At 42.7% G+C, this 14,660-nt stretch overlaps 1 protein-coding gene across 3 annotated transcripts in view; it reads left to right on the forward strand.

Annotated features, from left to right (window-relative positions):
* The first annotated feature begins 60 nt into the window (after nucleotides 1-60).
* Nucleotides 61-14,660, forward strand: part of ube4b (ubiquitination factor E4B, UFD2 homolog (S. cerevisiae)) — a 40,570-nt gene continuing 25,970 nt past the window's right edge. Inside the window, exons 1-4 of one of the 3 annotated variants that reach the window (XM_015337201.2) lie at nucleotides 61-357; nucleotides 9,125-9,344; nucleotides 13,289-13,424; nucleotides 14,116-14,203. In XM_015337201.2, the coding sequence (XP_015192687.2) occupies nucleotides 334-357; nucleotides 9,125-9,344; nucleotides 13,289-13,424; nucleotides 14,116-14,203 (468 nt within the window). In that variant the 5' untranslated portion in view covers nucleotides 61-333. The remainder of the gene's footprint in view (nucleotides 358-9,124; nucleotides 9,345-13,288; nucleotides 13,425-14,115; nucleotides 14,204-14,660) is intronic. The other 2 variants (XM_069183695.1, XM_006641986.3) reach the window with 2 other exon arrangements.

The following is a 14,660-nucleotide window of genomic DNA, read 5'->3' on the forward strand; positions in this document are numbered from 1 at the left end:
TGATTGGCTCCCCCCACCCTGCCAGCTCTCAAGGTCCCAGACCCCGGTCACGTGACTTCAGATCCAAAATGGCCGCGTTGTTGTTTTGATGAATAATACTTTGTGTTTGTTTCATTCTTTACAGAAATCGACCTGAAAAGCATTTTTTTAAAAAAAAACCAACGAATTATACTCATTTATTTTTTTTAATATATATATACACAGATATATCCCACCACGAGAAAGACGTTGGAGCTGTTTTTCCCATTACGGCCGGTCTAAAGACTATGCACTTTTGATCATTTTAAATTGCAAGAGAGGCAGATAGTGAAATTAAAAATTAAAAGAAAGGCGATGGAAGAACTCAGTGCCGATGAGGTGAGTACGGGTAATTTATTATATCTGTATTAATAATGTGTATATACAGATGGCACAGTAGTTAGATATTTAATGTATGACTGGAGCAAAGAGTTCAGCTTGGCTTTCCTTGTGTTTGGGGTTTTATGTTAAAATTTAAGTTACCTACTTTCGTCTCTCTTCTCCGAATCCCCAGTTCGTTGATGGATTGTCGTGCTCGACAGAAAAGTTCCCACCAATCCGAAATTAAGACCACGCTCATTTTGATTTTATATGTCTGCCGAGTTCGTGTCTGTCATCAAAGGACACGCGAAGGGTCCCGTTCATATTCGTATTCCCGATTTTGTATCTTTTCACTTCGGTCCTCTTTGATTTCATCTGTAGTTTCAGATCCGTTATGATTGAAATACATGTGAAGATAGTGTTTGCATGATGTAGATCACTGGTCCGTTTTAGTGGCACAAAGCGTGGAGAAGATACACAATGGACAGCATTACGTTATTATCCATCAGCTAGATAGCAGCGCAGATTCCAGGTCTTTTAAAATAAACCTTAACTAGTACCTGCGTTTCCCTGACAAACTGAACAAACAGTGTGCGTGACATATATTAAAAATACCGCTTAATCTTCATGTATTTCGTTGACGAGTCTGGTTGCAGCTCAGCTTTTGCTCAGACAGGCCGTGCCGTTATTTTGTGTCTTAAATCCCGGCTCTCCAGGTATAAAGAAACTAAAAGGCCTTGTTTCATTTGAAACGACAGTGAGAAGATCTCCGTGCCGGAGATTTCTTCGATGCTGTAATAAAGCTGCTCTTTCACTGGTGTAGGGACAGTCCCAGGGCTGTCGCGCCGAACTGATGGGAGACTGATGCCAGTAAGAAATATCTCAGAGGATGTGGTTAATATGAATTATAAAATAACTTTTTAACTCTTTTTTTTGTAAAGTGAAAGAGGACACGGAGTTGATTAGTGCGTGTTGTTAGTCACCAGAATGTCCCCCTTGTTAGCACTTAGAGGAACGTGAAGATAAGGGAAAATACCTTTTAAGAAACAACATTGGAAGTCGCTGTTTTGTGTTTGGACAGAGTGAAGTCCCTGTAATTTGAAATACACGATTTCTTACTGTAATCTGCTGTGTGTAAGAAATTGTAAGGCGCAGATATACACACGTGTTCGCGCCTGGAAATGTATGCCTGAACACACGGAAAGATCTCGACTGTTTTTTTTAAAAGACAGGGGTCAATTGGTGACTCACGGGTCTTGACGGCCTCCGATTCACCTCCAGGTATTGCAGAACTGCTCTGGGAATCTTGACAGCCAGTTTGCAATCACACCAGGCTCTGCTCCCTGAGTTTCTGTATCGCTTGCTTGTGGAGCCATCTGCCTAAATGGTTTCCCAGTCTCACATTTCAGATTAGATTCACAGATGGACCCCCTTGTTTTTAGATCTTCAGATCGATTCATCCCAAGGGAATTTAAAACGAATTGGAGCCCCTCTCGGATTTGGGAGGGGCCTCTGCTGCCCCCTTAAGCACTGCCAAATGAGAATAATGTCAGACCCCTCTCAAGTAGGGGTGCTGGGGTGGCTCTGTGCTTAAGGATCTGCGCCTGTGGCTGGAAGCTTGCCATTTCGTGTCCCGCGGCCGGCAGAGGAATCCTACTCCGTTGGGCCCCTGAGCAAGGCCCTTAACCCCAACTGCTCCAGGGGCGCCGTACAATGGCTGACCCTGCGCTCTGACCCCCAGCTTCTCTCCCTGTCTGTGTGTCTCATGGAGAGCTAGTTGGGGTATGTGAAAAGACAAATTCCTAATACAATAAATTATATATGACCAATAAAGTGATCTTATAATTTCTTACAGTTTGCAGTTTGAGTTCAGTTCCAGGTATCTTTTACACCAGCATTTTGTAGTTCTGGTCCTGACGTACCCTGACCCCTGGTTTTCATTCCAGATGAACTCTTTCCTAATTCAGTATCCCGGATGTTTAATTGAACCCATTCAGTTTGATAGTTTCAGCTCTTGAGGTGTAGAACAGGAATAGAAATTAGCATGAACCCTGTACCAGATGCTGGGTTTCAGAACTTCTCTCATTAGCATTATATTGGTGGTTGATAACCAGGTGGTAATGAGCCAAAGTGGTGGATACACACATTCCTTGGACTGTATAATGCACTGCTGTTCCTGTTTGCTTTTGTACAAAAATTAAGTGATAATCAGGCCCTGATCAGAAAAATAGAAGAGCAGCAATTTTAACCAAGCAGAAGCAGAGACAAATTCATTACATTTCTGGGAAGTCATGCACATAAAATATATTATATCTAAAAGTAAGACGCAAGTGAAGAAAGGTTAACATCAAATAATCGATTAAAGGAATGTTTCAGTAATTTAGATTCACATTTAACTTGGACCTGAAACTTAGGAGACACAATGATGGGACTATTTATGGGAAACACTGAGCTGTAAAGACGCCATGTCTGCTTCTAACTAGTTTCTTCCCTGTTTTTTTCTGTATGTCAGGAAGATCATTATAGCAGACTTGACTGCTGTGAAAATAGCTATTGTTTGTTACTGTATTTGACCTAATGTTTCAGCCCAGCAAACATGTCTGGGAATCTTCAGTTTAGTTGTCCAGCAACTGCTCCATCCTACTGCTCAGATTAATAAAATGTGTGCAGCAGGCTTGGAGTCAGAGTTCCTTTCCTTTAATCGGCATCTCACTGGTGTCATTTTATTTATTTATTGCTACACTTGCTGAGGTCTGTTTTCCTTAAAGTATACATCCACATATAGTAGACCAAATCTCAGCTGATGTTTTTATTTTGCAAGCTCAGGGTTTTACTATATATAGTAGTTAATCCTTCGTGTAATCATTGTTGTCAACGTGTTGTCTTTCCTGTGTTAAGAGAAGAACATTTGAGCACAATAAAAGTATTGGAAGGCTACAGCACCTTTCGGAAAGTTTGAACTAAAATGAATAACCCGTCTCCTTCAAATGTGTGAACATCTTGACGATTAGGCTCTGCCAAGTCCGGTTGCAGAGTGATCACTATAAAAATCTGTTTTAATTATAGATTTGCCTAATTTCTTCTAGGCAAATATAATCCATTCATTTTCTCTGATATAGCTGAGTAAGCCTTTTCATAATGACACAGTGGCACCTAACCCAGATGGGCTATTCCTCCTGCCTGGTTGGCTGTACAATAGTCTTATAGAGGATTGCATCACAGTGATCGCTGCTGGTGACACGGTAGGAGAGTCCTGCGAAGAGCCCGATTAGCTTCAGAATGTGGCCTCTTCCCCACACGCTGCACAAAAGATCTGCGACTCTTTCACCCGTGTGTTGCAAACCCTCTCCTCCGGCAAGCAGGTGATTTCCGAACTGCTCCGTCTGCACAGTCGGAATGGCCCAGAATTAAATCGCCATTTCCCCCAACACGCCAGCTCTTTGATCACATCAAAATTCCATGAGCCCTGACAAGCTCAGAAAGCAGCTCTGCGAAGTGAGCTGTTTGGAATTTGCGATTGGCAGGTCGTTTGCAGTTGTGTTTTGATCTGATTTCATCTGAGCAGATCCGCACGGGTCTGGAGTTTTTCTGTGTGACTGCAGTGCTTGGCGTGGGAAGACCCCCCCCTGGACTGGCCCACTCGGTAGAGCCCATCAGATTGTCATCAGTAGCTGCCGTATGTGTGGAACTGAGTTGCTCAAGCCTTAACTTGACTGTAGCCATTTGATCAAGATTACACCCTTTACAGCAGCTCTGTAGGGGCTCCCTGTTGAATTCAGAGTGCTGTTCCTCACAATTAAAGCTTTCAAAGGTTTACTGCCTGCTAACTTCAAAAGAGTAGAATAAACCAGCACGCAGATCCGTTCCAGGCACAAATTAGCACTGGTTAGCAAGAGCTGAGCTGGGACGAAACCAGCAGACGCAGAGCCCTCCAGGACTGCAGACCACTGCTCCATACCCGTCTGTCTTGCTTTGTGCTTCAAGGCTGTGGAACACTCCACCAAGCAACTCAAGGAATCTTCTCCATCAGTGCTTTTAAACCTCGCCGAAAAACTTATTTGTGTTCATTGGCCTTCGGTATTTCCTGCTTTGTCTTATGTTTTTTATGTTCACACTGTCCAGTCCTTTAATATGGCTGTATATGTGAAAGGCGCTTTATCAAATCATTATTGTTATTACTGCCGTGTCTGGTCAGAGGGGAAACCGTGGATCCAGCCATAGTTAGAGTACATCACGTTTCTATCAGGAGGCTCAGCAAAGCTTTCCTGGCCTCAGTCTACTAATATCCCTTTGGCATGAGCAGGCCAGCTGGGGTGGTGAGCCCCGCATCAGGCCTGAGCACTACAGCCTATTGTGCAAGATGGAGCAGATCTCCTTTCTTGACCATTTTCAGCTGCCTTTGTTAGGATTGCAGTTCTATATTAATCCAACGAGGTGGTTTTTGTTAAAATGTTATCGGTCTGTCATTTGTTTTTAATAATTAGGCTTAAGACGGTACATTTGCCTTGGAGAGAAAAGAAGGCATTGGCGGCGTTTTTAGCTCTTGGTCACATTTGCAGTTCCTTCAGTTTTTTTTTCCCCCATAATTGTCAGACAGACCCACAGGATCAGACTTGTTATTTTTATTTTTAATGAGCGAAAAGCCAGCCTCCTTCCTGGGTAGTGTACGTTCTCTGGGACGGTCTTGGTGTTTGCTCTCAGACGCAGAATTCCTGGCAGTCAGTTTTCAGTATCAAGATTGGATTCTTGTTCTTTTTCTGATTTTGTTCTGCAGCCTGGGCTGCATGCTGTGCTGTGCCGTGCCGTGCCGTGGGGGGGGTGGAGAGACAGACAGAGGGGGGGAAACAACGACAGAAAAAACTGCTGTCGAGAGCTCGGTTCTCCTCGAGCATTTTTTCTAAAAACAGACCTGTTTCAAATCGTAAACTGGCTTTCAAACAGCACTCGGCTGGGGAATTGCAGTGTCAAGGAACTGCACCAATTAATCTCACTCACACATGCACAAAATTCCATTTTTTAAAAATAAATAACCTTGTGTAGTTCTTGCTGCTGTCTGGCTAGGCTGCATTCCTTTCCAAGGTTCAGTTTTGAAGCAACTTTTTTTTAATAGTTTATTTTGTGTTTAGACTAGATTAATGTTAAAAGTGATTCTGTAGTCTCATTAATCCCCCATCAACTCGGATCATTGATAATGAACCTGAGGTCATTTATTTGACTTAGATGCTGTTGTATCCGAGTTCCCTTAATAGGCCTCTTGCTTTACATTAAAATTTAGGCTCTGCAAAGTAATAATACTAATACTAGTTCTGGTGACTTGAACCTGCACTACTAGATGGTTGTGTTTGTGTCATAAGTGGGGAAAAAAAGTGCTTGAACAGAAGTGCTTGGTCCTTAAATGTTTAGACAAGTCAAGAACATTCATTTTTTGATTGGCTGGTCCTCTAAAAAGGTTACCAATATCATCGTGACTCTTTCACACCGTGGACGTATTCAAAATCCTGAAGCAGCTCTTGTTTTCTCTTGGAGGTTGGCAGTGTGGTTAACCATCAGAATGCAAACACATTGGTGGGAAGGTGGTGGTCTTATTTGCGTGCCATTGTGGTTCTCAGGTCTAGAAACAATTCCAGCTGTTTCCTTAATTTAGCCCTCTTGCAATCATCGGCATTGACAGAAACTGAAATTGGTGAATTCCACTGATCCAGGTGAATTACAATGAGGGCCTCTGTTCCTCTCTTGTCTTTTTGCAGTCAGACATATTGCACAAGACAAGGAAGTGGCACCACAGTCCGCCTGCACTGTGTGGCTTTGTTTTTGTTTTTGAAATAGCTTTGATAGGACAGTTAATAAGCTGTAGCGAGTAAAACATGATTGGTTTCGGTTTCACAAACTCAGAGGGGAACGACAACAGAAAAACATTTTCGTGACTGATATTCTTCCTGGATGGAAATCATTGGAAAACCTGAAGTTTTGCAGCCCGTGGATCATCGAGGGCACCACTGTTCTGTCTTCTGCACGGTGACAGTATAGATCAGTTGTTGACAAGTGTCCTCAAGTGTCTTGCATCTTGATCTTGGGCTTCACTGGAGGGCTTTGTTTTCACCAAAGGCCCCAATTTAAGAAGAGTTGTTTCAGCAAGAGTCCTCTGGAAAGCGAACAGGCCCTTGTTTGCAATGAAGCCTGAACAGTAGTTCATCATTAGAATTCTGTTTTGCTAGTTAAAAGTTATATGCTGGGCTGCACATGTAATTGTATTTCTTTGGAAAGAATGGTAAAGTGAAGGGTGTGAAGACTGGGGATTTGGGCTTTTCTGCTGAAAGTGCCTTGAGCTTCTGCAGTGAATAAGGGGACGCTGCGCTGATGTCATCACTGTCCACACTGTGCTCTTCTGTAATGCCTTCAGTTGGCAGAGTCAGGCAGGGTGTTGCTGTAAAGTACTTTTTTTGTTGTCCTAGCGATATCTTCTGTGTCCCTCAAACTCCATAGCACTCTAATTTTACAAGTCTATAGGATTGTTTATCGCAGGCAAGGGGCATGTTCTGGCATTTTGCAAGGAATCTTGGCAAAGCCAAACCATCTTGGCCACTTTTCGGATCAGTTCTTTCCTGAAACAAAAGCTTAGCATCCCCCTGAGACCCAGCTATGAGGGGGTCAGTGTACATTTTTATCCCATAGGGTTGCAAATGGTGAATGCATTTAGCTTGGGGCCTAGTAATGTATTGAGATTTTACAACGGTAAGAAATTGAATATGCATCTGATAAATTTGTAATTCTTCATTTCCTGATTTAATCTCTCTCTTTAAAGCCTTGCTTTTCCTTAAACAGGCAAAGTCTTGCAAAGATTTGAGCAAATTCTAGGCTCCAGAGCATGCTGAGGGCACAGGGGCCATCAAGGACTATAGAAGCTGGGGATGTCTTCCCTCAAGGCTGCACTTCTTTGTTCTCTTATTCTCCTGTATCTAGTGTGGGATTAATTAAATATAGGCCTACTTCTTATTCATAAGGCTATTAGTAAATTGCAGTTTTGTCCCTATGAGGATTAGGAAGGACTTTGCAAATATACATGTTTTTATATCTGCTTTATATGGTCTCTTGTTTTTCCCTTATCGTCAACCTGCTCTTTTCAGTGTCCTGATTCTAGATTTTCTGCCTTTGTCTTTCTTCCATTCATGGCTGGCAGCCCCTGTTCCTTCTCCGAGTGTGCTGTGAACACTAGGCCAGGTATTCTCTGCTGTTCTCATGAAAAAATGACCAAGATGTTGTACAACAAAGCCAGCCTCCGCCCCCTTTTCTCTTATAGTTGACTATTCCGTCTGGCTTCTCTCAACCCCCTGGCTGTCTTCTGCGGTACGAGAGGTTCAAAGTCCCTCCAGAAAGGGAATTTGTCATCTAATCTGTTGATACAATAAGCTGGATCAGTGGCTGTTAGCTCTGCCTGTGCTTTGTTTTGTTGGCACAATTAAAACTGATTGAATGTCTTTGTGTCGGTTTACTCTGCTGCATAAAATTGCGTTAAACTGGATCTCCTTTTTCCTTTTTTGGAGCTTCTGCTGATTGTGCTGGCCGGGTGCAGTGCTGTACTGTACGGGCATGGCATTGAATTTGGAGGTTTTGGGCTGGACTGTGACTTGCGTTATCAGTGGGAGATGGGGCCCGTTATTTTAGGTAGAGAATTCTTAAAACAATGTCATTAAATGAATCACGAATTAAAGAGGGATGTCATTCAGATCATGCCACATACTGAGTGCTACAGGCTTTAAACAGTACTTTGACAGACGAGACCCCCAGCACTGCTGAGCCAAGAGGCTGTATTTTACATCTGGGCATACTGCAGAAATTGCTGAATTGTTGCTAGGGTGGTTCATCTTTTTAGGATATAAGCGGCGAGAGTATGATGATATCTAAAAATTAACAGCTACTCAAGGAAAGATACAGAAATTTTTAGATTAGTGCTTTTGTAGCTCCAAGCAATGTCCTCAGTTAACCTGAGATAAAAATGCGCTCAGTTTTTATGGTTTCCTTGGGTGATTTTTTTATGACACTGCTCTTCCCAATATAGGCGGGCTGTGGTGGTTGATGGGTGAGTGTTTCATTTTCCGCGATTTCTTTTAATCAAAATCGTAGTTGGTGTTTGAGTAAAAAAGGCTGAGTTTTCTACCTTTTCACAGCTGCTTCTGTTTTTTTGAAGGGATTTTTTTCATTTCAGTCCTGCTGTCGTTAACAGACTCCGGGGGCAGAAAGGCTGACTTGATGTCTCTTGTCATTTGTTTTGGGATTCTGCAGCAGTTCAGTGGCTGGAGTCTGGTGTGTGAGTGGCGCAGGGGAAAAGAAAATTGCAGTGTGGTGCCCAGGTGGCTGGGATGAATTGATTTGTTTTAGCATTGTGACATGCTGTCCGATAGTCTAAAAATTGCCTGGGAGAATTTTTTCTCCTCCCTGTTTAACTCAAGAGTTTCTTTGGGTGATAAATTGATGGAATATAATGTCCCAGTTATATTTTTATTACAACAGCCTTTTTTCTCAACGGCAGAATTCATTTATTTTATCATAAAGTAGATGGTTGTCTTTGGGATTGACTTCCCCCCGGCCACAATTCAACAAATCAATTCTTTTAGCAGTTTCTTCCGTCCGAGGTGACTAAAAATGGTACGGTTCAGTAAGAACTGATGTGGTAAGGTTTGATTTGTTTGCACAGCCTAAAAAACCTTGTGGAAACTGAAAAGCATGTTTGCCGTAAGCCCTGCTCTCTTGACAAAACGGCCTTTTTGTTTCCTCGGTTTTGGTGCAGATCCGGAGGAGACGGCTCGCCCGGCTGGCAGGAGGGCAGACCTCGCAGCCCAGCACCCCCCTCAGCACCCCCCTGACCTCCCCTCAGAGAGAGACCCCGCCGGGGGCCCCCCCAGGCCCCTCGGGGGCCGTGCTGCAGCCCCCACCGCCTGCGCCGTCGAACAGCCTGGGGCTGGCCGTCCACAGCGTCACCCCGGCCACGTCGCCCGTTGGGGCTGCAGGTACTGGGACAGCCCGTTTGTCGCCCGCGTTCCCTTCTCCTTTCGCCACGAGCCACGACGAACCTTGCGACCCAGGTTTTAGAGCTTTCAACATTTTCAAAGCCAAACAAAACATAAAAGCATCCAGCATCCCACTACATACACAGGCAGAATGCCTTACCTAGTAAATAGTCAAAAGAAGCTTACTAGTAGAACTAGTAAGTTTCTTGAAGGAAGGAGCCCTAAGTTCATAGCGTGGCTTTCCATACCAAATCTGTAGATCTGTCCTGTCGAGATCCGTTTCTTCCACTAGAGCAGGGGTCTCGGGACCTTGTGTCATTAAATAATTAACCTAATTATTTTCTAAATCATATATATATATATTTATGGGGTTTTCTATAAGTTTTGTAAGACACACACTTCATTACCCATAAAGCATGCCAGAGCCTGGTTAGAAGTATTGCATACTGCTTGTATGTTTTGCCCCATGAAACAGAACCTAGATAAAAGAATTTAAGTTATTTTTTTGTTACAGCAATAATTCTAGCACCACACATCTCTGTGAATGAGAAATGAGCAATAACATGAAATATAGCTGTAGTATTTCAGTGGGTTTTTTAAAAGGCAAATTGATAACTTATTGATCAATTATAAAATATGAAAGGTATTTGATAATAGCTTAACATATCACATCTTCATATTTAAGTATAAAAAGGCTGAAAGTCTAGTCAGATCTTGTGACTCTTTGTAAACTTCACTAGGGCTGGCAAAAGAGAATTCCTAGCTTTTCAGACTTTCAGTCAAGTGCAGTGGGACATCTATCAGTTAGACACAATTGGCTTAGTGTTACCTTGAACAGAAACACAATGAAGATTATGAGTATGCACAAGTCTCTTTAAATAAGACAGGTGGCAGAGGCTGGAGGCTTACAGCATGATTCAGAAGCATTCTTTGAGAAGTTTACACTCTGGAAAGCTCCCTAGAAAATAAAAATGAAATCTAGCTTATTCACACAGCATGTTACCGTATCTGCTGATCAACTGTTTTTTTTTTGTTAATGGTATCTGTGCACACAACTGTTCTTATCACCATCCAGAATCAGATTTTTTGCATTGTTAAGGTATTGCTATAATAGAATTTCATTTCTCTTAAGATTCCATTCCTGCAGAGGGTATATAAATTGTTTTTCAATAATTGTTTTTATTTGCTATTCTCTTTTTGTACCTCTGCTGGAAATCAGTTATCACTGCTCATGTTAGGCTCTCCATTTCCCGAGTGTGGAAACCCATAGATCTGCAAATAACAGGTTTGATTTTCTAAAGCAGGTGTGCATTATTCCTTTATAGACAGAGCTATACCAGCAGGGGACATTTATAGCTTTCCGTTTTCTACACAGCATTGAAAGGCATTAGGAGAGACATGTATAGAACTTGAAAAACGCATTGGTCGGGCATTATGTAAGAATGTAGTGTTCGTTTCATGAATTGGATTAAACAAGGCTTCATGGTTCCATAGCACAAACCTCTGCACTAAAAGGGATTTCAGCTGTGTACCTTCCTCATCTCTAACTTGGATCCAGTCCAGGACTGTAGGTGCACTAGATGGCAATCAGGTTGTTTGCCTGGACTGAAGAATATAGCTGCATTGATGTAACCTAGGAAAATCCATCAGGGTTCAAAGGAAATTCTCAGGTTTATACTGTACCTCTTAATTACTGTATCTCAGAAAACAACCATGGCTTACCCTCCTCTTCAACAAATAAGAGTGGTGTATTTGTTTCTTAGCTTTATGGTTAATATTCAACAAAGTTTAAATTGCAAATGCCTGATGGATGAGAAGCTCTGATACCCAGCACTCACACTAGCTCATGTGTTCTAATGGAAAGCCTTGCCTCCTTCATGAGTTCAGGATCTGACTCCTTTGTAGTTTCAGGTCCCCAACTTGACTGACAAACTGCATAAAGGCATTAGCCAACTGTTTATGGAGCCAGCCACTCAGTCTGTCCATCAGCTCATCACTCTACCCATTAATCCTTGATTCCTAGAAGTCCAAGATGTGTTTGGACTAACAGTGGATCGGTGGGTGCAGATTGGTCTCTAAGGCCTAATAGCTCTAAACCTGTAGGGCTGCGAAATGGGAGTTGCCGTCCATCAAAGAGAGAAATGGGGAAGGGAGCTCTTCCTGTACAAGCCTCCCTCAGGAATATTTGATGAGGGGGGATGAGCCTGACTGCTTGGAAGGCCAGGAATTGAATGCAGACTGAGCCAGAGTGCGCAGGCTGGTGTAGCAATCTGAGCCACTGAGGTGGCCGTGAGCGCTGTGGGGTAAAACAGAATGGAAGAAATTTGTGGAATAGAATTGATTTCTGCACAGCTGGGAATGCTGGGGCTGTTAGTGTGTCAAAAGATGAATCAGCCAGTGGGCAAGCAGGTGGGAGGAGCCTGCCTGCACCTCATCATTCGCCCTGTGTGGGTACAGGAGTCGTAGACTCATGATTCATAGATGTGCTCCACGGGACACCAGGGATGAAGTCATTGCACGCCCTAGCTGCGTGTGACATCGATTCTGCTCTGCCGTTGTCCTTGATCAAGCCATGTGAGACACTGAGCTGTTGATCTTGCCCGATGTGTGCCATCACGTCTCAATCAGGGCAGCAGTCCTGCTGGTTGACGGGAAAGACAGGAGCACAGAATATCTACTGCAGATGGCTTTTTGTAAAGTGTTCAGAATGACAGTGCTGTTTCCATGTGGATCACAATCAGAACACTGCAGTGTTTAGCATGGTGTTGGTTTTTGTGTAAGGAAATTGTTTTTTTTATTTTTTTGAGAAAGATCACATGATCAGTGAAGCACATTACGCTGTTCTGCTTCCCCCCCACATTTTATTGGTAATTTATTGTAAACTCCAGTAACTTGACTTACAGGCAGTTGCATTGAAAGAACTTAATTTTTTACATTTAGGTCTTTATCAATCCACTATTTTTACCATAAGATATTTCATCTTTCATCTAGTAGAGGATTTTTTCTCATTAAGATTGATAAGGACAAGGGCTGTTTGTTTCAAGGGACAGAATTTAAATAATTAATATTAAAATGTTATATTTATATGTTTTAACGTTTAAATTTGAATTATGTGTGATGGTGAACTGGTGAACTACTGGAGCTCTCATTTCCACTGACTAAGCCAGACAAGAGCCTGCATATGGTTTTGAATTCCATGTGAAGTGGCTCAATCTGTTGTAGCTTTCTGTGAAAACCCATCTTGCAGAGGACGTCTAAATAGTTTTAGTGTTTTTGTTAAACATCAACAATCAGGACTCATGTAGACCCCCGTTTCTTGACTGTGGAAAAATAGATGAGTACATAACATTTATGACCGATTTTGAATTGGTTTGCTTTTCTGAAACAAAAAGCAAATGCACACTGTTCTATTTCAGGTAGAGCTACACCATTGTCTCCTTTCCATCACTAGCAGGGACAGTCTAGAACTCGGCAAATTCTGGGAAGGAAGAAAACCATTGTTTAAATAAAATAAGCGATCAGATCTTAGCCATGTTCAAAATCCTGGTGCAATGCTACTGACTTTGTTTCCCCTTACACGTGTTATTTTTTTGATCTGGTGCCATGTAGTATTTTGGACTAAACAGTAAATCAAAATAATTTCTTTGCGGCATTGTAAACTGCTCTATTCAGGGCTAGCCTATGTGAAGGGTTTATGCAACATTGTCAGTATAAACAGTACAAAGGTGAAAAGATCAATATTGTCACCAGGCACCTGAACGAATCTTCTTGCAACATGCGTTGTTAAACTACTGTTCCACGTGTGACTTTTTCTAGGTTTATTGAGCACCCAGGCAAGTGGTAGTTGAGAAACAGATGTAAGATTCATTAAACGTTTATCAGTAAATTGTTCAATAAACGTCTTCACTGGACTCCAGTCCTGTTCTTTGCTTTCTGTTGCCCAGGGGTGCCTTATCGGAGCCAGAGCAGTGAAGGGGTGAGCTCTCTCAGCAGCTCCCCATCTAACAGCCTTGAAACTCAGTCCCAGAGCCTCTCCCGGTCGCAGAGCATGGACATCGACAGCGTCTCCTGTGAGAAGAGGTGAGGCGCTGTGCTCTGGCCTTTCGTGGTCTGCCGTTCCTTGCAGCCAGTTTTGAAGAATCCCTCTGAAAGAGCACATACTGTACTACATGCAGAGCTGTTAATCAGCTCCTTATAATGCAAAAAACTGAATACCTTCAGTACTGAATTGGTCTTAGGGAAAGACTTGCTAGCTCGGCAAAATCATCCATTAGCTCGTGAATAGACAATAGAGTATAGCGTTTTAAGTTTATTTTGTGTTATTTTAAAATTTTGAATATCAAAGTGCCGGGCATTTCATGCTCTAATGAACTTGATCATACTTTGTGTAATTTTGAATCCTCTGCTTATGCATTGTTATAGCCAAGTGCCCCCCCAGCCCCTGTAGCCTAGCAGCTGCCATAAGGACAGTTCAGAAAATCAGATTAACTCGGGAAATGATTTAAGTAATGAAGAACTTATTATTTTACAGAAACTTCACTTGTTTCTATAGAACTAACTCTCCAGAGAGCATCTTTTAAACCTTTTTAAATCTTTTAATTGTAGCTTCTTATACTGCAATTGGAAAGCATAAAGCTCATTGCACAAAGACTCCAGAGGACCTGATTTGCTAAGCTTCAATAATTGAAGAATTATTTTGCAGGGCCAGCCAGTTCCCTTGCTAACAGGTCCAGTATTTGGCTGGTTTAATATTCCTCTCTGTCGTGCCCAGCATGTCCCAGGTGGATGTTGACTCAGGAATTGAAAACATGGAGGTGGAGGAGAGTGATCGCAGAGAGAAGAGAGGCCTGGGTGACAAGGTAAGGAGTGCTGATGAAAGCAAGGAAACGCACCCTCATGCCTCCCTTAAGGGCTACCCAAAAGCGACAGTGCAAAACTTCATGAAATATGAACACCCAGGACCTCTCTTTGACTTGTTAGCAGTGCTCTCATGTCTCTTTTGATTTAATGTGTCCTGGAGCTCAGTGGAGTTTTTAGGTATGAAGAAATGTCAAATTGCATTGGGCCTGTCAAGCTGCCCGAATCGCGAGTGATGGTTTCCTGAAGGGCGAGACTCTCCCCATGTGGTGCACAGGGTTTTAGTGCCTTCTTGTAGAAACGCCACCTCTCTTGCAGCGAAGAGGGAGGGAAGGTTTTGGGCCTGGGAGTTAAACGCTATACACAGTGTCCTGAGAGGGACGTCACTTTGGAAGGCCTTATGCCTTGGTAAGGGGTGAATTGGAAAGAACGAATAAAATGTACAAATCAGTGGAGACC

This window comes from Lepisosteus oculatus, chromosome 25 (assembly GCF_040954835.1).
Source record: "Lepisosteus oculatus isolate fLepOcu1 chromosome 25, fLepOcu1.hap2, whole genome shotgun sequence".
Taxonomy (NCBI): domain Eukaryota; kingdom Metazoa; phylum Chordata; class Actinopteri; order Semionotiformes; family Lepisosteidae; genus Lepisosteus; species Lepisosteus oculatus.